Source organism: Takifugu flavidus, chromosome 22 (genome assembly GCF_003711565.1).
Source record: "Takifugu flavidus isolate HTHZ2018 chromosome 22, ASM371156v2, whole genome shotgun sequence".
NCBI lineage: Eukaryota > Metazoa > Chordata > Actinopteri > Tetraodontiformes > Tetraodontidae > Takifugu > Takifugu flavidus.
Genome location: NC_079541.1, coordinates 1,742,350 through 1,763,823, shown reverse-complemented (window position 1 = coordinate 1,763,823; position 21,474 = coordinate 1,742,350). Strand labels below are relative to the sequence as shown.

The 21,474-nt window shown below is 51.7% G+C and overlaps 1 protein-coding gene across 5 annotated transcripts in view; it reads right to left on the bottom strand.

Annotated features, from left to right (window-relative positions):
* Positions 1–526: 526 nt before the first annotated feature.
* tbc1d22a (TBC1 domain family, member 22a) overlaps positions 527–21,474 on the bottom strand; it is a 59,213-nt gene continuing 38,265 nt past the window's right edge. For 3 of the 5 annotated variants that reach the window (XM_057022077.1, XM_057022075.1, XM_057022078.1), the window contains 4 exons: positions 20,962–21,037; positions 16,565–16,692; positions 11,073–11,168; positions 527–2,708 (listed from right to left, as the gene is read on the bottom strand). In XM_057022077.1, the coding sequence (XP_056878057.1) occupies positions 2,580–2,708; positions 11,073–11,168; positions 16,565–16,692; positions 20,962–21,037 (429 nt within the window). In that variant the 3' untranslated portion in view covers positions 527–2,579. Of the gene's footprint in view, positions 2,709–11,072; positions 11,169–16,564; positions 16,693–19,660; positions 19,830–20,961; positions 21,038–21,474 lie in introns of those variants that run through there. The other 2 variants (XM_057022076.1, XR_008948203.1) reach the window with 2 other exon arrangements.

Here is a 21,474-nt window from a genome sequence, read left to right as displayed (position 1 = left end):
GGGACACACACACACACACACACACACACACACACACACACACACACTAACCAGGTTACTTCTGTCCTTCCCTCACGTCTAATTGTTTCCATCCTAAAAACGCGTGTATGGGAATTTTGGATGCTAGTCGCTGCACCTGCTCGCTAGCGCACACGCGAGCGCTACTGTTTACAACAACAAACAGGCGCTGCCCTGAAGAATAATCCTGGTCACGCTGTCGTCAGAGGACGGCCCGCATGTCCTGTAGCATCTGCATGCTAACCACATGCTAGTGTCCTGTCCATCCTTTGTCATTCTACTCCCCAAACAAGGATCATTTCTGTAGCAGCGATAGTGGATAGATGCTAATTTAGCCACTGGGACACACACAACCACTCACCCTCACCCCCCCACACACACACTCCCACACTCACCCTCACACCCCCCCACACACACCCTCACACCCCCCCACACACACTCCCACCCTCACACCCCCCCACACACACTCCAGAACGAGGCATAAGACATCAAGACACCTGAAGCGAAGCACATTTGTCATATATATTGGATTTATTTACACTTTCTATTTACATTGTTGTTGTTTTTTTCTTTCCAAAATCTTCACTGTACAGATAAATTCCAGATCTCGTCCTTCCACCCACGTCGATTAGTAGTTTTTCCACTGAAGAAACAGAAACGGGGGGGTGAGATAAAGGACGACCTGAGGGGGCTTCGTAGGATGTTTGAAGTTTGCCTGAAATTAGAAAATTTCCTTCCACATTTCTGAACAGGTGGCATCATCTTGCCCCCCCCCCCCGCCACACACACACACGCATACGCACGCACACACCATGACTTGAAGCCCAACATGAACAGCCCCCCCCCCCACAAACATGGTGAGCAGTAAGGCAGCGCTACTTCCTGATTGGAGCTTTTGGTCATAAACAATGATTGTTCGTTTGTTTCCCCTCCCCCGACGTGGCCGCTCTCTCTCACACAAGCTAACGCCACATCCTCCGCTAATGGACAGTTAAGGTGCATCCAGCTAGCTAACGATAATCCACGGTCACGAGAATCTCTTTATTCACCGACGATTCACAAAGGTGGCGTTTCCAGACTCCCCCAGTGGCCACTGGTGGAACTGCACCTTGATTCCCACACAAGAAAAAACAATCTGTAATCACTATTACGTCACATCCTGTTTACGCTAATGATTTTTTCGAACGTGTCTTGGTTCCGGGAATGCTAATGAGATGGAGGAAACCCCTCCCTCGACTCTGTCGGGCTGTTTTTGGCATCGCCGAGCGTGAGCCGGACAATGGGCCACCACGACGGAGCGACTGTTATTAACACGTAATAACTACAGAGCCCGACACTCTCCCGCGGCTAAATCGGACGCTAAAGCTCTCCAGCGTCTCAAAGAATCAGGCACAACTCATGTAAACATGGTAAAAGCATAAAATCAGAAGAAGCAAAAGACGAAACCTTTAAAACGCTGAAGAAATCGAGCGAAAGAAAAGGCGAAAGACGCCGAAACCGAGCGCAGCTTCGCCCGGCAGACGAGCGGCTTCCGGAACCGGAGCAGATTGAGGAGGAAAAAAAGATCCCAGCGTGTGATCAGGGTGAGAGCGCACACACACACACACACACACACACACACACACACACACACACACACACACACCAATATGGTGCTACTTCTTCCACACAGGAAGATGTAAACTGGTTAAACTGGGAGTTTAATGGTGAGCTGGGATCCAATCAGGGGACTCAAAGACCGGATTAAACAGGAACGCTCGTCTTAAGGCAAGATCGTTCATCGGGGGGCTTTTGTTTGTCTTTAACGTTCGCTGAAATTCTCGCGCGACTGAGCCGGTCGTGTGTTTCCACATGGCGCCAGCAGGTGGCGCACGCTTCGGCAGCGGTTTCCCGCTCCCGATTCCGAGCGCGTGGTCTGAGGTAGAGCTGGGAAACGCCGCGTCCCAGCGCCTCTGAACTGCTGTTGAGATGTGTTTTGGGTTGCTGGAGGCTGCTGATCTGCGCTGAAGACGGCGAGAAAGTCAAGTGCGGCGCCTCCCGGTTGGGCCTCGACCGGCGGCGAGGCCTCGTACTCGCACTCCGGCCTCTCGCCGCCCGTCCAGGAGGGCGGGAAAGGTCCCGCCGTTGCCTCGGGGAACAAGAGAAGCAGTGTTTTGTTTGTGGGATCTGAAATATCACTTTTTTCCTTCCCTGAGGCGGAACGAACGCCCGCTGGGTGAAGGTTCTGCTTCTGGTTCTGCTTCTGGCCTCGGGGCAGAGACGGGGTCAACAAAAAGCTGAGGTCTTTGGACTGAAGGAGTTTTAGAAGTTATCAGAGGAAATATCGTGTTAAAAAAGGCTCAAAAATCAAGGTTAGGATGCTACGCGGCAACGTCCCTTCAGTCATTGGTTGGTTCAAATCTCTTAGTAGCTGAAAAGGCCGGAAGGGCGGAACAGGAAGAGGAAGAGGAAGAGGAACAGGAAGAGGAAGAGGAGGGGGAGGGGCTAAGAAACGAGGTGAGGTCCGTCCTCACAGTAGAAAGAGGTCTCTATGGTCAGGAGAAGACTGCGGGGTGGTCTTATCATCTCTTGTAGTGGTTGGGCGCGTCGGCGAAGGCGAACTTCAACCTGTAGGCTTCGGCCAGCAGGACGCTCACTTCCTCGTTCCCCCAGTGCATCGTGGGAAGGTTCTGCAGGAGGAGCATCAGGCCCTGTTGGGAGAAGCAACACAAGTTAAGAGCGGTCCAAAGTTAGGAGGCGACAGGAGGACGAGCCTGGCTGGGGAAGGTCACGCAGCCAGAGTCCACCAGGGCCCAAAGCGCTGCCTCGGGGCTCGGAGGAAGCGGGTCGGCGCCGGTCCGAGCGGGCGTCGGGTCCCCACTCCTGCGTATTAGCAGGTGACAGACATCTTATTAACTCAGTCAAAGTGGTCTAAAAACAGCAGCGAGAGCAGACGGGGGAGGAGATAAAGGAGCTGGAGGAGGCTAAAAGAAAATCAGGAGAGGGAATAAAGTGTCAGGTCCAATTCAGCGGCGCCACAGCCGCCCCTCACATCCCGGTTCTGTACATTACTCTGTAAGTAAGAAGACGGGTCGTGCTAACACACCGCCGCACACTCGGTTCCATCCCAACGGCTAATGCTCCTCTCTGGGCGGGAAATGAGGTCGGTTAGCATCCAGCCCGGCCCGGTCGCCCGGTGTCTGTTTGGGATGGGGGGGGGGGGCATCGGGGCTGAAATCATTGCCATGACAACGGTGTTTTACCACCGATCGCGGCGTTGAGAAGAGAGTTTCATGGCCACTTTGACTCTTTGGAATGTGAAATCTTCAGGCGCTACATCTGCGTTGCTCTATTTGAAGGACAAGCTACCCCCCCACCTCACCCCCCACCTCACCCCCCCACTCTCTAATGACCCTGAAGAGTTTTTATTAAAACACATTTGTATTCTGAGTGACGGCGGCAAATTTGTCTTCCAGTAATTAAGCGGCGCTGGCGCGGCGAGCAGCTTCTCCCGACGCGGCGGGGCTCCGCGCCTCTGATGAATGCTCCGATTTTTAAAGGGCCACTTGATTAAACAAACTTAACGAGCTTGTTGACCGACACTCAGGCCTCCGCGGCTAACGCGGGCGAGCTAACAGCGCCACAGATTCCCTTTCTGGAGGAATTCGCCGCGAAACGGGTCAGATGGGCCCTCAAAGTTTCCTAAACATCCAGTTCAGTTTCCAAAGCTGCGGACAGAGCCTCCGTTGAGGAGGAGGAGGCCTGGACCGGACTGTGAATGCACGACCTAACGACATCCCCGCTGGGTCAGAGACGCTCCCCTGAAGTGCTTTCACTCCCGGCCACGAAGAGACGCCGAGCCTGATCAGGATTCCGCCCGCCTGTTCTCTCATCTGTATTCACCGCGGCGGCGCTACCAGCGCTCCCCTTTCATCGCTCACCCTTTCTGTGGCATTCACGTCCTCACACACACACACACACACACACACACACACACACACACACCACACACACACACACACACACACACACACACACACACACACACACACACTGGGTTCACGCGTGGTAAACGCATGGACGTTTGTGATCGTTGATCATTTCGACCGCGGCCCGTTGACATAAATCCTGGAAAGATGGAGCAGAGGAGCATCCGTTCCGTATTCATACAAGCGAGTGTTCCGTAGGTTTCATGTGCATCGCCCTGGAGGTCCCGGGTGCCCGGGGTAGACACCGAGCACCTCCCCACACCGCTCTTCAGCCTTGGGCTCCTCAGGAGGAGAAATAAGAACTTCCAGCATCGCTGTTTCCTGGAGATGACCAGGGAAAGCGGATACGAGCGAAAAAATGGGCTGTGAAATGGGTTCGTTAACGTGAGCAGCCAATCAGGTGTTTGGTTTAGACGTGGTCGACGACTCTCGGGTGTGATGCGACGGCGTGATGCTACGGCGCGATGCTACGGCGCGATGCTACGGCGTGATGCGACGGCGTCAACATGGACCAAAATCCCAGAGGAGTGGAATAAGAAGGTGTGTGTCTTTGTTCTTGAACACGTTGAGGACCAAAACAGCCTTTCTATGAGCAGCAAGGACTCTGTCTGGGTTTTAGGCTGAAGGTAGGGTTGAGGTAAGGGTTCGGGTTGGTCGTCATGGTGAAGGTCAGGGACTGTTTTACGTCTAATAAAGTCCTCACAATGATAGGAATACAAGCGTGTGTGTGTGTGTGTGTATGAGAGAGCTAGATCATGAAAATGATGGAGCAAAGGAAAATAATGCAGCGTTTTGGAAGAAGGCTTTGATTAATTTCTGACCCACGAGCTCCTAAATGTCCCCCCTCATATCGAAGAAAAAGATCCATCTCCCACAGAAGCCTCCTGGTCTCACCTCTGAGCCCCCCCAGCCAGGCAAAAACACGACGGGAATAATTCACCGTCTGCTACGACGCCTTTATGAATTAATAAAAGCCACTAATTGCTAGGCAACGAGCGCCGGACCGACTGCGTCTGATCGGGCGAAGCGGCCGACTGGCGAAGCTCCCGAACAACCCGAGCGCCGGCGCCGCGTCCACGCCCGCAGTGACTGAGGAGCTTCATTAAGGGCATATTTCTGTGCAGTAACCATCTGCTGGCCATCGCTTCTGCCGGGCTAATGACTTTAATACGCTTTAATTGCACACATCTCTCCGTCAGAGGGAAACGGCGCTCGCCGCCATCTGCGCAGGTGGCGATGCCCCTCATGGAGGCTGCGAGCGCGCGAGCCTGCAGCTCGGGCTCGTGTGGAGGCAGAATAACCAGGAGGCTGAAGCACACGCATGTGAGAGCGCCGTGCACAGACATCCGGGCGGGGATCGATGAACGCCACGGGAGTAACTTCAGGATTGATCTGGCGCTACTGTCCACAGGACGGTCCGAGCCCGTCACCACGCCTGGCCGGGCTTTAAGTGGTTAACGGCTATTGATACGCACGGCGGCAGATTGTCAATAGAGTCGGAGCGGAAGCTCCTTTTTTCCTAAACGCTTCCAGAGACAAGGCCGCTGCCAAGTGGCGTTCACTTGCTGCGTGGACGTTTGAATGCTTTGTGCCGCAATATACAGAGAGGTCAAGAGTCACGTCTATAAGCCGAGAAATACAGCTGAGATCAGCGGAGGAGACGAGGTTACGAGGTCACACACACACACACACACACACACACACACACACACACACACACACACACACACACACACACCACACACACACACACACACACACACGGAGAACGTTGAAATACACACGCGCAATTAAAACGCACCTCTGCGATGGCGGCGGCGGCGTCTCAACAGACAGACGCGCAGGTTTAAACGGCCAAACAACTGTTGGAAGTCAGTCAGTCAACTTGTGACTTCCTTTAACCAACACGTGCACATGAGCTCACGTGGGAAGATCATTTCCATCCAAATGCACAAACATTCCAGATTGCTGCTGGTTGTAATGGCGTCGTGCAGCCCCCCCGCGGTGTAATAGGCGGAGACACTGTCAGGGCCATTAGCTTTCTACAGGTCATATACTGTAATTACATAAAATGGGCACTCTGGCACACAGCGAGTGCTGATGTAGGAGGGGGGCACTGCAGCGTGCGGAGGCACCAGGATGACACAGCCAAATTGCTCTTCTGAAAGTTTGGTTGGCTGGGGGGGATGGGGGGGGGGGTTTGGCAAACGCAGGTTTAACGCTGCCGCAGCGGAGGCAACCGGTTTCATCAAGAATTTGATCCAACTTGTGAAGTTTTGGTGTCAGGCAGCAGATAAAAGGCAGCAAAGTGTCCCGTGAAGCTGGTAAAACGCCTCCGTCTCCGACCTTGATACGAGAACGCGGAAAAAGTTGGAATTTCAAATTCCCGTCGACTCCTGCATCGCTCCTGCCTGGGGGCTTCTGCCCGCCCGTGTGTGAAATCGCTTAATCTGTGTCAACAACAAACAAACCTGTTTCCAAATGAATAAACACAACCAAACAGCCACTGTGACGCCGGTGATGTCGCCACCTAGTGGGAGCGCCACGACCCGCATCCCGACCTGGTGGTGGCCCCTGGAGCCACAGCGAGCGGCACCTCGGGCTGCCAACGTCAACACCGATCCAAGCCTGGGGCGCTCCGCCCTCCCCAGGGACGTTCCTGCTCCACGCCGGCTTGTTGAAAACCCTTTAAGCGTTTTCAGTAACTCCGTCCATGATGTAATCTTCCCACAGGAAGACGTTCCTGGGCTGACGGCTTAGCAGTGTATATTTTCCCCGTTCAGGCTGCAAAATCAGTGCAATTTTGTCCAGAACGCAGGTGGAATCTGTAGCTGTAGAGTCGATAGAACGCAGAAAATGGTGCGTTCGTGTCGTATCGGACCGTCTTTATTTAGCAGCTCTGGAGCAAATAATAAAGACATAATAAAGATAAATAAAGACATAAAAGATACGGATGCGGGTCCAAGCTTAGGAAGCACCGAGCACAGGAACACCCAGAGGTTTGGGGACGAGCTGAACTTTATTTGCTCTCCAGGGTTCGTGTTCGGGGTGGGGGGGGGTCCGGAGACAGGAGATTTGGACCGGTTCTGGACCCATCGAGGCTCCAGTAATGACGAGTACAGAAGCTTTCATAAAAGAACCGGCCGGGGGAGAAAGGAAGCCGGCGCCGCTGTTTTGAAGCGTCTTAAAAAGCTTTAAAACGTCCTGCTGGTGATAATGTCGGTGATGACACTCAGGGAGGGGGGCAGGGAGGGGGGCAGGGAGCGGAGCGCGACGTTCCGACCCTCCGTCAGTCGTAGAGACGCCAGCAGTGGGGAGGCCAAACTTTGGGGTCGGCTCGGTGCCACCGTGGGACCGACCACGCCGCACTTCCCAAGGTCATCAAAATCCTTCGCCGCCATCGTTCAGGGCGCAAGTTGCACGTTAGCGGGTGATGGAGAGAGTGTCAGTGTGTGGGGGGGTGAGAGGGGGTGAAAGACGAGTCGGGAGGGGCCACATCATTACCCCCCCCCCCCATTAAGCCCATTGTTCTCCGCTCATTTTCCCACTTATTTTCCTCTTTTGTTGCGGCATAAATAGATTCCCACAGCACTCAATCAGCGGGGCTGATTACTAAAGTTCTTTAGTGGGGGGGGGGGCTCCGCCCACTTTCAACGCTATTGATTAGAGCGCCGTTCATCAGAGGCGCTGGGAGCCCCTCGGACAGTCTGCTTGATACGACCCGGGTCCGAGAGGAAGGTGGACGGAGAGGATCTGTCGTGACAAATGAGGTTAATGGTGAAATGAACGGGGGGGGCTGGCGATGGTGGCGGCGCCTCAAAGCAGCGGTGGTAACGGTGGCCGTTCCTCAAGGTGACTGGAAGAGTGGTGACATTTTGGGAACCCAGGGGCTCCTCCGGAACGCTCTCCTCCCCTTTGTTGCCGCGGCAGCCGCAGCCAGAGGCTGACATTTCCGGGGGTCCACACTTTCCTACAGCCCATTAATTAAAGCCCAAACCAACCCCGTCTCCTCCGCTACGCTCGGCTCCTTAGCACAGCTCCGCTCCCTCTCTGTGCAACTCGCTGAGTTATTTAGGAGATTTTCCGTGGTGTGAAACATGTCAATAGTAGCAGGAGCGATAACGCAGGAGGCCGAAGGTTAAACCTGGAATTCTTTGACCTGAAGTTGCAGGAACGCTGCACGGAACCTCCCGACTTTCCGCACGAAGCACTTCGCCGGGCGGGAAGCGAGTCGGAGTTGAGACTAAATTTGAAAAGATCAGTTTTTTATTGGACCAGTAGTAGTAGAGCTCTGCAAGCAGCTGGCTGTGCATCGGATATGCAGGGACAGAGAGGCCCCCCCGCGGCTCCGCCTCCCCCAGCCAGCGGCGTCGGCCTGGGCTGCAGATCTGCATAACGGCCCCCCCCCCCTCTGCCCGGTTACTGCTCTCTGTTTGGGTCTGGAACAAACATGTCTGACAGGTGAATATGAATGTGAGGATAAAAGTGCACGCTGCGTTCCTGCCCCCGTGTGTATCGCCTCCAGGAGAGGGTGTGTACGGGTGTGTGTTATCCCCCGTGTGTATCGCCTCCAGGAGAGGGTGTGTACGGGTGTGTGTGTTATCCCCCGTGTGTATCGCCTCCAGGAGAGGGTGTGTACGGGTGTGTGTTATCCCCCGTGTGTATCGCCGCGCGGCTCCAGGAGAGGGTGTGTACGGGTGTGTGTTATCCCCCGTGTGTATCGCCGCGCGGCTCCAGGAGAGGGTGTGTACGGGTGTGTGTTATCCTGCATGTGTATCGCCGTGCGGCTCCAGGAGAGGGTGTGTACGGGTGTGTGTTATCCTGCGTGTGTATCGCCGTGTGGCTCCAGCAGAGGGTGTGTACGGGTGTGTGTTATCCCCCGTGTGTATCGCCGCGCGGCTCCAGGAGAGGGTGTGTACGGGTGTGTGTTATCCCCCGTGTGTATCGCCGCGCGGCTCCAGGAGAGGGTGTGTACGGGTGTGTGTTATCCGAGCAGAACAGGCCTGCAGTTAGCAGTATTGTGCTAGCTGAGGCGGAACGGCGGAGGGCAGATTGCTTTGAGAACGCCATTTTCCTCCTGCTTTTCATTCACTTAACTAATTCAATTCCACAACCAGGAAGGGAGATCCACAGTCGCCCCTCCAAACAGGCTCGGTAACAAAGCCCTGATTATCATTTTAAACGACTTTTTGGTGTCATTCAACGAGGAGCACGCCTCACGTGTTGCTTTTCAGAGCAAGCGTGTCGGACACGTTGTCGCGCTGCTTCTGACACGAGCACGTGGTGGAAGTGACAGCTGAAGATAAAATCAGAAATCTTCCATCAAGAAGGAAAAATCACAGAACGTAGCCCCACGGGCCGGAAAACCGGATTCACGATGAAGAAAATGTGATGTTTTTTCAACTAAAGGGCTGGATTTATCCATCAAATGAATCAAAATGGCTCCACTATGAGGCCAACCTCAAGAAGGAATCTGCCTCTGGCTCAAAATGATGAAAAAGAAAATCACACGAGCAATTCTTTCATTGGGTATTCACGATGTATCGCGCCTGTATCGGCCCATCCATTTCCTACGTATTTGTTCTTCCCTCTCACTGAAAGATCCAAAAAGAAGTTCTTTTCCTCACCTTCTGTCCCTGCCATCGTCTCCACACATCATATATATCATAATATACGGGAGGTTTTCAAAAATATTTGGTATTTGTGAGTTAAAGCGGAGACCTAATAATAATTGTGAGAAGTGAAAGAAAATGTGCAGATCAATAAAACCGCCAGATTCGATCTCAAGGCGACCGCCGACCTGCCCGACCAAACACACTCCTGTATCGCGTCAGGAAGCACGAAATAAAGTGTGGGAAAAGCCACAGGCAGTGGGAATAGGGAGGACAGGAGAAGGATGGCTCCATGAAGCACGTGGAGACAAGAGCTGACCAGCTCTCCCTCTGGAGCCCGGAGGCTGAGGGGTGAGGGGTGAGGGGTGAGGGCTGAAGGGTGAGGGGTGAGGCCCGGGACCAGAGGCAGGAAGCAAACGCTGAATGATGACACGCCTTTTCTTTTTCTTCCTCTGTGACACTAATGTGACACTAATTAAGTCGGATGGAATGAGTTCGGTCCACTAATTAGTTGCTAAGTTTTCGACCTGAAAAACAAATAAACCTTGGTCAAGGGATTTTTGTTATAAACTGAGGTGTGTGTGTGAGAGTGTGTGTGTGCGTGTGAGAGTGTGTGTGTGTGTGAGAGTGTGTGTGTGCGTGTGCGTGTGCACTCCTCAGGGAAATATTTCAATTAATACAACCATGACCTTGAAATTCTTCAGACAGCAAAGCCGTTCTGGAAGAGTTTCTGATTTAAATGTTTGGCCTCATTGCTGTTTGTTGAGTGTTTGGGGACAGGATGAGCCACACACACACACACACACACACACACACACACACAAACACACACACACAGACACACACCTCACATGCCAGAACCCTCAACCAGTGTGGAGACGTGAAACCTGAGCAGGTGGATCCAATATCCAACGAGCTTGAACCAAAGACCTGCGTCGGCTCTGGAACTGGACTCACACAGGCTAGCAGCTAGCATAGCCGCAGAAATCCACTGAGAGAAATCACGACTAAAGTCAGGACTCAACGCTGTGCAGCTTTCTTACATGAGTAAGGAGGAGGAGGAGGAGGAAGAAAAGAGGAGGAGGAGGAGGAAGAAAAGAGGAGGAAGCAGAGAAGGGTGGCGGAGCGGTAAAAGCGTCACTATGAGCCTATACGTGCTACTGCTGCGCACCTTCCCCACTAAGCTAGATAAAATCAGCCGTTAAGCATCATAAGCTAAAGCACCAGGATGACCTTCACACCCCATAATGATCGGGGGGGGGTCACGGTAGACGCAAACAGCTCTACAACTTAATTTACTACCGTACATAATCATTCCAAACACTTCCAGCTCCTCCAGAGGCAGTTCCCAGTGCTGACGTTAGCAATTACACCAGATTTGAGGGGTATAGACTCTCGCGGCTACACGCTCCGGTGAGCCGACCCCCGGTCTGGGGGCGCCGACCCCCCCCCCCCCGAGTCGTGTGCGCCTTACCTGAAAGTCCCTCTCCTCCAGGATCTCTTTCCTCCACCTCACCAGGAACGCGGCGCACACGTAGAGATGGAAATGGGAGAATCCCTCTGGTTCAGCCTGAGGAGGGAGACAGATGAGAGTCAGAAGAGGAGACGGAGACGCCGCCGCCGCCGCCGCCGCCGCCGCTGTTCTGCAGCGTGGTTGTAAACACAGCAGCAGCAGGGAGAGAAGAGCATGTTTGGAGCTCCCGCATTAGGCCGCTAATGCAACATTTAAAACACGGATCCATTTTCTACCCTGGGATCAGTTGATGGAAACAATCACACACACGCTCCTTTATTGGATCCTGGGCCCCGGCGGCCCCCGCGGCCCCCGCGGCGTTTATTAAGACCACCAACCCAGACACATGTTTTAACAACTTCTGACATGTTTATCAGATTTCCACGCTTTTTAACTGGATTCCAATTAGACGCTGGACGCGGCGTTCCCACCGTGCCTGGACGATCCGGCTCCGGCGTTGCTCTTTAACCAGGAGCGCTCAGGAGCGCTCCGTTACTCCGCAGGAAGAGAGCGGAGCGGCTTTTTCAGCTGGGTTAATTGTTTTCCTCCCCTCGAGGAGGAATCCACGGTTGTAATTCAGACGAGGTTCGAAATGTAAAGTTTGCTTTTTCCCGCACTTCCGTCCTTCCATCTTTATCTCCTGGTTGGTTAAATTCTCGGAGTCAGTGGCGGGGGAGGGGGGGAGGGGGAGGGGGGGAGGGGGAGGGAAGTGTTGTTTATGGACAGTGAAGCGAAGCGGAATGAGCCGCTTGTTGGTTTCACCTTCCAGCTCCAACCCAAACAGCCGGAGCCGGAAAATACACACTCTTCTGTCCGCGCGTGACGGCGTTCCGAAAGACTCCGCATCCGTCGCCTCTCTCATCCGCGGCCACTCGATGGTGGGCTGGAGGACTGTCTTCCGGCTGATTTAACCTTGGAGAATCGTGGGGATCAGGAGGAGAGCACAAGGGATTTTCCAGGTCAGGGAATGTGGCTTCATTTCAGTCCGAACTTTGTCCACATCCCGAGTCCACATCCGTCCGTCTCCAGGTACGAAGGGGTCCTTCCTGTCCCACATCGGCAGCGTGAAGGCGTTTCCTACGGTGGGTTCAGCATTTACGCTTGTCTGCTTCGACTTCCCGACTTTAGATCCAAACGAGCCGAGAGGGGCGAGATTCATCACTTCAAACAAAGGAGGAATTCCATTAGTCGTGCAGCTGAAATGGGCCTCCAGGATATCGGACCAGGCAGCTTCAAAGAGATAACGAATTAATTTAGATCACCCCGGCCAAAACGATAAGAGCTCCGATACAGTCCGGCGGAGAAGCAACAATCGGAGACGGGAGTCGTGGACCCGTCCGATGCACGGGGGGGGGGCACAGACCAGGTCCCGGTCCCGCTGCTGCATTATGGGATACCGAGCTGTCCCTGGACAGACACATCCATGAAACTCGGAGCGTATTTGTCAGTTTGGACGTACGAATAACGACGTTTCCCGAGAACACACGAACGGACAACTCCGCCTGTTGAGGAACAGCTGCCGTCCCCGTTTCCCTTCCTGATCCGCGCAGCCTTCCCTGGAATCACTTCAGCTGCCTCGGCTCCCGACTTCCCACCCTCATTATTGTGATCGGCGCAGCAAACTTTGCCGTGCGAGTGAAGGCGCCTGTCAAGCCGGTCTGGAGTTCTTTCTTCCCCGGTGTTTAGGCGGCTCCTCCACCTGCCACATTGGCTGGGACTGACAAGCGCTGCTGATCAAAGATGGGAGGAAGTGAGAGGTGGGACGGGGGGGGGACGGCGACGGGGGGGGCAACGGGAGGAGAAAGGAAGCGGAGAGAATGCAAAGCAAGGAGCGCCGCTGCAGAGTCACGCCACCTTCAAGAACCTTTAAAAACGCAGGTGCCGCCAGCTACGTCACGTCTGATATAATCAACAGTATCGCACCGCTACAGGAAATGGTTCAATCTCCATGGCAACCATGATCGGGGATAAGGACGACAGGAGTCGGGTCGTTATCCGGGCTACGTGTTAAAGCGTCTCCTTTGTGGAAGGTGGAGAAAAGTAAAGCTCCACTTTTGTTGCCGTCAGCATCCGGCTCGGTTACGTCTGATAATCAGCAACAAGCAGCTAAATTAGCGAGCGTAGCCCCACTAAATGCTGCTGTCAGAGAAACTAAATGTAGGAAGGCAGATGAGCGGAATGTTGACACAAGCGTCTTGTTGTGTTGGAACATACGTCTTCATCCATTTCTCTCGATTATCCGGAGATCGCGTCGTTAGATGGAAACAGCTAACGGGGATTTTCAGCTCTGCAGCTGGAAGCACAACATCCCATAAACCCGAGCAGACTGCCAGAGCCACGTCTGGGCGGCTCCTCCAGCGCGCATCCCAGACGCCTTTCATTTCCTGACACCACTTCCCAAACCAATCCAGAAGCCCGAGGCCACACCGGGGTGGGACGCGGTCGGAGGGAAGCGGCAGTTTGGCAGCTCGAGTGATGGATAGGGACACGCTGTTTTTCTACAAGTGCAAAGGTCAGAGGGAAACGGCTGAAATGTGGAGGGAAAAAGGATATTTTGTGCTAAACTGCTTGTTATTTATAACTCTGACAACTTCACTGTGGCAAGAATTAGGCTGGAATTGGACTCGCTTCCTTAAACACTCGTGTTTAAAGTTCCCAGTTCAGGAAAATCTCCACTTAAATCGCGAGAGAAACTAATCGCAACCCTATTGAGGGAGGGAATAAATCACCTATAAAATCAGAAAAAGTGGGTTTTTCTGTTGACCATCATGCTAATCTCAACAAACATGAAATTAAATGATTTCACAGGGGGGCAAATCGACTGTTTTAACGCTAATAATGTCAGCTAATTACCCCACAATAGCTGCACCAAATTGCTAATTATTTCCTGCAGCATCTAACATATTCAATTGGCTCAAAGCGCCGAGAGTAGAAGCAATAAAGCTCCTGCTCGGTAAATTTAGCCCGTCATATGGAATGGGAGCATATTTCACAACCTGGAAATGTCGCGCTGCCCCTGGAACATCCGTGCTACTTGCTAATTTCATGCTCCATGCAACAGGGATAATTTGGTCCCTGTTGCACGAGCTGCCCCTCTGCTGATCAAAGGTGCGGGCGAATTTTCCTGTGTGAGTTCCAGGACGACGTCCTTCCTGGCTGTTTTATCAGACGGCGTCAGATGAAAGAAAACCTGCACCGGCAGAAAGGGAAGCAGAAAAAGAGGACGGAGGCAGAAAATGGCCCGGTTGGTGACAGAAAGAGCGAAGTGTCGTGGGCTGGACCGGGCTAGAGAGCAGATGGACACACCACGGAGACGAGACCACAACAGGGATGTGACAACACTCGGGTTAAAATCTCCCCTGGAACACAAAGGCACGTGCACACATGCTCAGTGGCACGAATCAAGGTCTCTTTCTTCATTATCGCCATTGGCGACGGCCACCGGATGTGGGTTTTCCTCCTCAAAAGGCTGATTCCTCTTCTTTCATCCATCATGGACAAGGCACGGGGCCAAAAACACAGTTTAATCTCACCCAGAATCAGCTTTCAATTAGTCCGTATCAACACATTAATGCTAGCGAGAACATGTGATGTAGTCATTAGCTCGGTGACCCAACAAATCACTCATTACAGTGATTTTATCAGTTTAATTGAGGAAAAGTTGAGGCTTAGCATGGAGAAACTCAATACGGACTGTCTAATATAACACATTTGTGGGGGGTGATCACTGTTATGTCTTTAACCCGCTCTCTCTGACGGGGAAAAAGAACAAATGGAACTCGCTGATCCACTTGAAGAGCTTGATGGAACCATTAGCATGTTGCTACTATTCAGAAGGGTCATCTCAATACTGAGTAAGTGCTACCAGGGCTTCACGCCGGGGGCAGATATGCCGTCTATACATCTGATAGAAACCTAAAGATAAAGGTTCTCCCTTCGGATGATGGACGCACGTTAGGATCAGCTGTAGTGGGAGAAACTGAGGAGACAAGAGCAGAACGGGGCTAATATCCGAGCAGGAAGTCGTATTCAGGGGGGACTGCGAGCGAGCCGGGCAGACGAGGCGTCCCCACGTGTTTGTGCGACGTCTCCGCCAGCGAGCCAGCGAGCGAGCCGCAGCCGCCGTCCCGGCGATACCGTCGAGGATGAAATATTTAGAGGACGGCGGCGTGCACTCGGGTAGCTGTCACGTCACGGCACAGGAGCGTTTAATCATTTATTCCTCCTATTTTAGGCTTGAAGTTGACGATATGTGCATGAGCCCAACACAATACAGTTATTAAAATAACAATGAGTACAAGTATCAAAATGGATTCTTTCATTGTGCTCTTCACGCTTGGTTCACAGCGATGACACTTTGGGATCATTTTCTTTTTGTTCTTCTCAACTCTTCTGAACTATGATTAAAAAAAAATCCCCCAAAACTCCTGTTACTATGGACACCAGTGAGGTGTAACGGAGCTGCTGCACCGACGTGTGAAACTAGTCGTTAGCGCCACTTTAGCTAGCTCTCAGGATGCTGCCCTGGAGCAGAAAAAGTCAACAATTTAAGACAGTCAACAATTAAATCACTCTTGTTCCAACTCCGACGACACGGATCATTCTGTCGTTACTATTCACTTTTAAAGGTCAAAGGTCAGAGGTGGCCCGACGAGGCCCAGGCCAGGCTAGCTCTGACGCTAATGCGCAGAATCTGGGCGGGTGGTTTTTATGAAAGCAAAGGTCAGAAATGTTAAATGTGCTAGTTTTTTTAAATGTCATTTAGAATAAGTCTGCAGACGGTTCACTCAGAGTTCAGAGCCGATCTGATATTTATCCTCCAGCACCTGTGCATGATTCCCATTCTTCCTCTTCCTTTCTTTCTATCCACCATCAGGTCTTAGAAGAAGCTACTTCAGTCCTTCAACCTCCTCTCAGTTAGTGGCACAGATGTGTTATGACTAGTTTAGCTGGTTTATTCATTAGTTATGATGAATAGTGCATGATTATGTCAAAGAGTCACCGCCTACTACATATAAAATAAGCTTTAACAAGAAATGAACAACAGAGGAAGCTTTCAGAAGAAGGATCGAACATTTGGATTTTAGCACATTAAATAGCAGCCATGTCAGTAAAATATGAAATCCAGACAGTAAATCCTGGGCTCTGGAAGCGTGAGCCTACTTTTCTGATGCTCTTTAGACTAAAAGATTAGAGGAAATCGAAATGATGAAACGGCTAAACGGAAGAAAGAAAAAAAAGTCAAACTTTGGAGCCGTGCCCTGAAGTCCTCATCCATATTCTAATGATGCTTCTGTCCGTTGTTCATATCTCATCAAACACTGTGACCACATAGTCACTGAAGGCGGAACACAATACAGCACGTAAACAAGCACCAGTGTGTGTGTGTGTGTGTGTGTGTGTGTGTGTGTGTGTGTGTGTGTGTGTGTGTGTGTGTGTGTGTGTGTGTGTACCTGGTAGGTGTCCCACAGTCTGATTGTGCAGCGTAGTGGTAACTCCCTCATCAAGAGGTTGTTCATCCAGCGGAAGGCAAACTGGAGGTACTCCACCTCGTAGTGCTGCATGTGGCGGTGAACCGTCTCTGTCAAAACAACAATCATGGCCTTAAAGACACGTCTCACACACACACGTCACACACACACTCATGTGGCCGTTTCCAATTCGACCGCCGAATAACAACCGTGTCAGGAAGGATGGCGTTCCCGGACTCATCCGTCCCTGGTAATAACCGCTGCCCCGACGGTCCCACCCGCCACCTCTTCCCCATTATAGACATGTAATTACAGAGCTATCACCGCCACGGCGGAGGGGGATGGGAGTGGATTCACGTCAGAGGGGGGGTGACGCAGCAGCCATGTGACGCAGGAGGCCTTTTTAAAAAGCACGTTGATGTTTTTGCTTCTCATAATGGCGAAGCGATGCACATCTCTTACGTCAGTAACGCGCCGTTGTAAAGGCAGCGGGTTTAGCGGTTAGCTTTAGCTATAACACGTGGTGCTCGTTCAGGCTTCCCCACCTCAGAATATGAACGTGGCCTTTGGAATAGAAGTCAAACACTCGTCAACAAGTGGTTTTAAAAGTTGGTGGGAGACGAGAGGGCGAGCTGAGGGAAGGAGACAGAAAGCTAACGGGAATCATCTAACGACGCATCCGAAGGTGTCCCGGGATTGTTGTGTGGGAACAGATGCGTTCCCTGCCCTCACACGCGCACGGCTCGGTCCCATCACGGCGCGGGGTCAGAGGTCAACTGTCGTCAGCAGAGACGAGCACGTGCGTCAGCCAAGAATCCACTTCCTGTCGGGCCGGGACACAAAGGGCGTCTTCCATTATCATTGCCGCTCATGATAAATATTTGTTTTATGCTTCTTTACAGAACAAAAGATTAAAAATACCACTCGGTATTCAGCGAGGCATTATTTCACAGCCATCAAACCCGGCTGGCAGTTCTTCTCCCTCGCACAATTGTGCACACATCCCATAATAGAGCTGTAATTAAAGAGCTGTCAGAGAATCTTTGAAAAAAGGCAGTTAGGAGGGAACTATAGCATCCTTTCCCCTCTCTGTCTGCTCTTAATCAGAGCCAACTGACACGACGTGCGCGCCCCCAGAATGCAGCTTTAATAAAACGAGACGTTAAACAAAGTATCCGCAGCGCATTAATAATCTCCACGCGCGGCGGACACGTGAACGCGCCGCTCTAACGTGCATATTTACCAATTATGCCGCACGAGCGGGCCGTGAAGTAAACACAAAGCGAGTATTTCACACTCCGCAGTTTAATTATCACATGCGGCTGCAGAAGCATAAAAAAAGAGCTCGTTAGGAGCTCAGGCCTGATGCTGACAGGCTAACGGAGCTAACTGGGCTAGCAGCGAGGCAGAGTTCAACAACTCCAGCCTGGTAAGTTGCACTAATGAACATCAGAGGGTGGAGGAGGGAGAGCGTGGAGAGGCTGAAGGGGCTGCTTTTGTGGGGGGGGGGGGGGGGTAATAAGTGGGGGCTCAGCAGGCACAAAAGGGACAAAAGGAAGCCAAGGAATTGACAGATGAGGCTTGGCGCACTTTTTCCCCACTGGTTAAAAATTAGGAGAGCCGCTCGTGACTTGTGTGGGGTTGGAGGGAGGTCAGAGGTCGCGCGGCGAGCGGCTCGCGGCTCCAAGGATCCTGCTGACAGGATGTGTTCTTCCCGGATTCCGCCTCTCCTTGGGATGAAACGTAATTACCGTTACGCCCTTTTTTCTGCTCGACTGCTGACTTCTGGTTTCCTCCGTCTTCCACTCGAACTCGAATCCAAGATCTTTGATTTTAAAGCGTCGCCGCGGCTTCATCGCGCACGCCTCGACTAAATGTGCTCATCCCGGTGGAATCTTCCCACTTTTAATTTAGGAAGCCGGACTGATCAGATGTGTTCTGTAACATGAGAACAGACTTCTTCTGTTCTTGTCCTATTGTTTTTTTCTTTCGAATTTATAGATTTTCCTCCAAATAAGCAAAACAAAAGGGAGAAAAAACTTTTTTATGCCAATGGAAGGATGCCAAGAACCAGCAGGTGTGTGTTTTACTGCCAGCGTTTAAAAAGCATCTCTCCTGAATGACTGCAACAACAGTGTCTCCAGAACGTGCGCAGACGACGGGACGGACATAAAAACACTGCTGTGCCGACATTTCTGTTGCGTCTTTCCATATTTTACATTTAATGGCTGCTGTGCACCGACAGATAATGCAAAACCTGCATTTTGAAGAGAAAATACTCCACATATCAGGTAAAGCGGCACGAGAGGAAACCGTTAAATAAAATAACGCACAGGCAGAATATGCGCGAGGTGCTAGGAGAATATAAATTAGCGTCGGCGTCGCCGTGTGCTGTCAGCTTGTCCTTTCATCTACATACAAAAATTCATCTTAGGCCAATTTGCATGTTGATTAACTGGCGCTAATGTACTTGTCTGCAGTACAAACACACATCCAGAGATAAGGGAGACAGAGACATCGCAGGAACATCACAACAAACTGGCGTTTCTTCAGAGAACTTAGCCAGGCGAGGCTAATGAGAAGCTGTATGCCTCATTACAAGGAGGGCTGTTCCATAAAGAGGAGAAGGGCCACTCGGTGAAGCAAAATCAAAGTAAATGCTACGGGTTTGATTTTTTTAAAGCATCTTGGAAAAGCAAAAGGTTGTAATTCGTGAAAGTCTTGCGTTAGTTACTCTGATTTCCTCTTTGCTTTCACATGATGAACTCTTCATTGTGAAGGAGGGGCCCCCACCAACGCTTGGTGGAGAGAAGGTGACAGAAAAGGTGCTGTGTGACACCAGATCCTCTGCCGAGCCCCGACTGGGCCGGAGCTGCCGACAATAATGCAATAAAAAAGTGAGCGGAGGCAGAAAACCAGGCGACTGCTCCATCCCGCAATCCACGATTCCCCCATCGTCTTAACGAGCTACATGTCTTTACTCATGTCCTTGGATGCTCTTTCATTCACCCGGAGATTATTCTAATGAACAATAAGACATTTGTTAACCAGCAACAGGTTTTTATCTCCTCATCTCACCTGAACGAGCAGCGAGATGAAGCAGCGAGGCTGCAGATTAATGAGAGCGTCCGCTCGTCCTAATAGCATTAAGTCCAGGATTAATGAAAAAGAAAGGAGTTGCCAAACAGGCGCGACAATGCGCCTCCCCCAGGTTAACGTGTCATCTGATAAGCTGTGATAGGTAATTCTAGAAGAGATGATGAGAGGAAATAAAAGAGATGCACCGTCAAGGGCAAAATACGATCCTGCAGCATGAGATAAATGCAATCTGCTGTCACATTAGAGTGGCTAATGTCAAGCTCGAGACAGGAAAGGGCTCTGCCCCCCAACTGGGATGGCAGCGCTACGCTCGCGTGGTGAAGGATGAAGCAGGAATGTCGCACTGTTACCTATAGAAAATCACATCTCCCCGGCAGTTTAATCGTGGAGACAGGAACACCTGCCTGTGCTTTACTAGTTTACTTCCCACCCACCATCCACCCACTGCAAGCGTAGGTGGCGAGTTCCTGCGCCTGCCTGGCAGAGCAGATGACAGGATAGTCTGACAGCAACAAGGTCAGCCTGGAACATGACCACAGCGAAAAGGCAGACTTTGATAAGAGGTGTTGGGCACAATGCAGCCGGAGCTACGACAAATCATAGGGGTTCTCAAATGCGAGGCCAGTTTGGATGTGGGGGTGTAAATCTGGCACGCAAACATCAGCCAGGCCTCTGTGAGCTCCAGGAAGAGCTCATCTGCCTGACAGTTAATCAGAAGGAACATTAGCAAGACATAATGGAAGTGCTGTGTGATTACAAACCCAACAATAAAAGATTCAAGCTGCGGAAACAAAAGCTGCTTCGGTGATTACCTGCTCCGAACCCCGGCGAGGCACGCGAGTGAATAATTAAAGCGGGGAGAAGTCGCTGTTAACCGGACGGGAACGTGCGATCTTCCGCTGTAAGGAAAGCAAGTGGCTAGCAGCAAGGTAAGGAGAACAGAAGGATGAGCCTTTGCAGGAGATGTGATGTTTTCTTCACAGATGATGGATGGCGTCACCCGTCTCCGTCCCTCTGCCATTAATCCCGATCATTTTCCTGACCCAGCGACTGCTGCGTCTCTATTAATCACACAGGTACAGCGAGCAGCTCTCCTCCACCTGAGCTGAAGATCACTGCGTTTGCTGATGGGACGGAGGATTGGGAGGGACAGATGACGCGGAGACCCCACCAATACGAGCCCGCGAGATTTAAAAAAAGGTGAATGAAGTTAGCCTGGCCGCCCTTCCAGCCTCACGTGTGCACGTGTTCATAGCTGGGGGGTTAAATCGATGACTTACCATCAATCCTGCTGACCAGCTCCTCCAGAGCCTTCACCTTCTTCTGGATACCAGGCTGAGCAAACGTATAGTTGTCCTGAAGAGAAAAGGTCAGATGAAGTCAGCAAGCTCCCAACCTCTGATGTGAAACAAAGAAACTCATCTCAGCTACTGACTTCAAATCCAAAATGCTAGAAAAAGTATATTAGGAGGAGGCAACTCGAAGCCATTTGGCCCCAGAGTCAGTACTCGGAGCGTTTATTCTGGCCAAGGTGCATTCCACATAAATCCTTTTAAAAACGCCAGAATGGAAATTCCGAGCTCACAGCCGATGTTGAAGCTCCAGAGAAGAACGTACAAGTCGCTTTGCAGTCAAATAAATATTTGAGTTCGTCTCATCACCTCATATTCTGGAGCGATATTTGACTAAATAAGTGAAACTCAGCACTTATCGGGGCCGAGAAGAGAAAAGTGCTTGAATGGAACACAACGGGAGCGGGCAGCAGAGAGGGGCGGGCAGGCAGAAAGGCATCC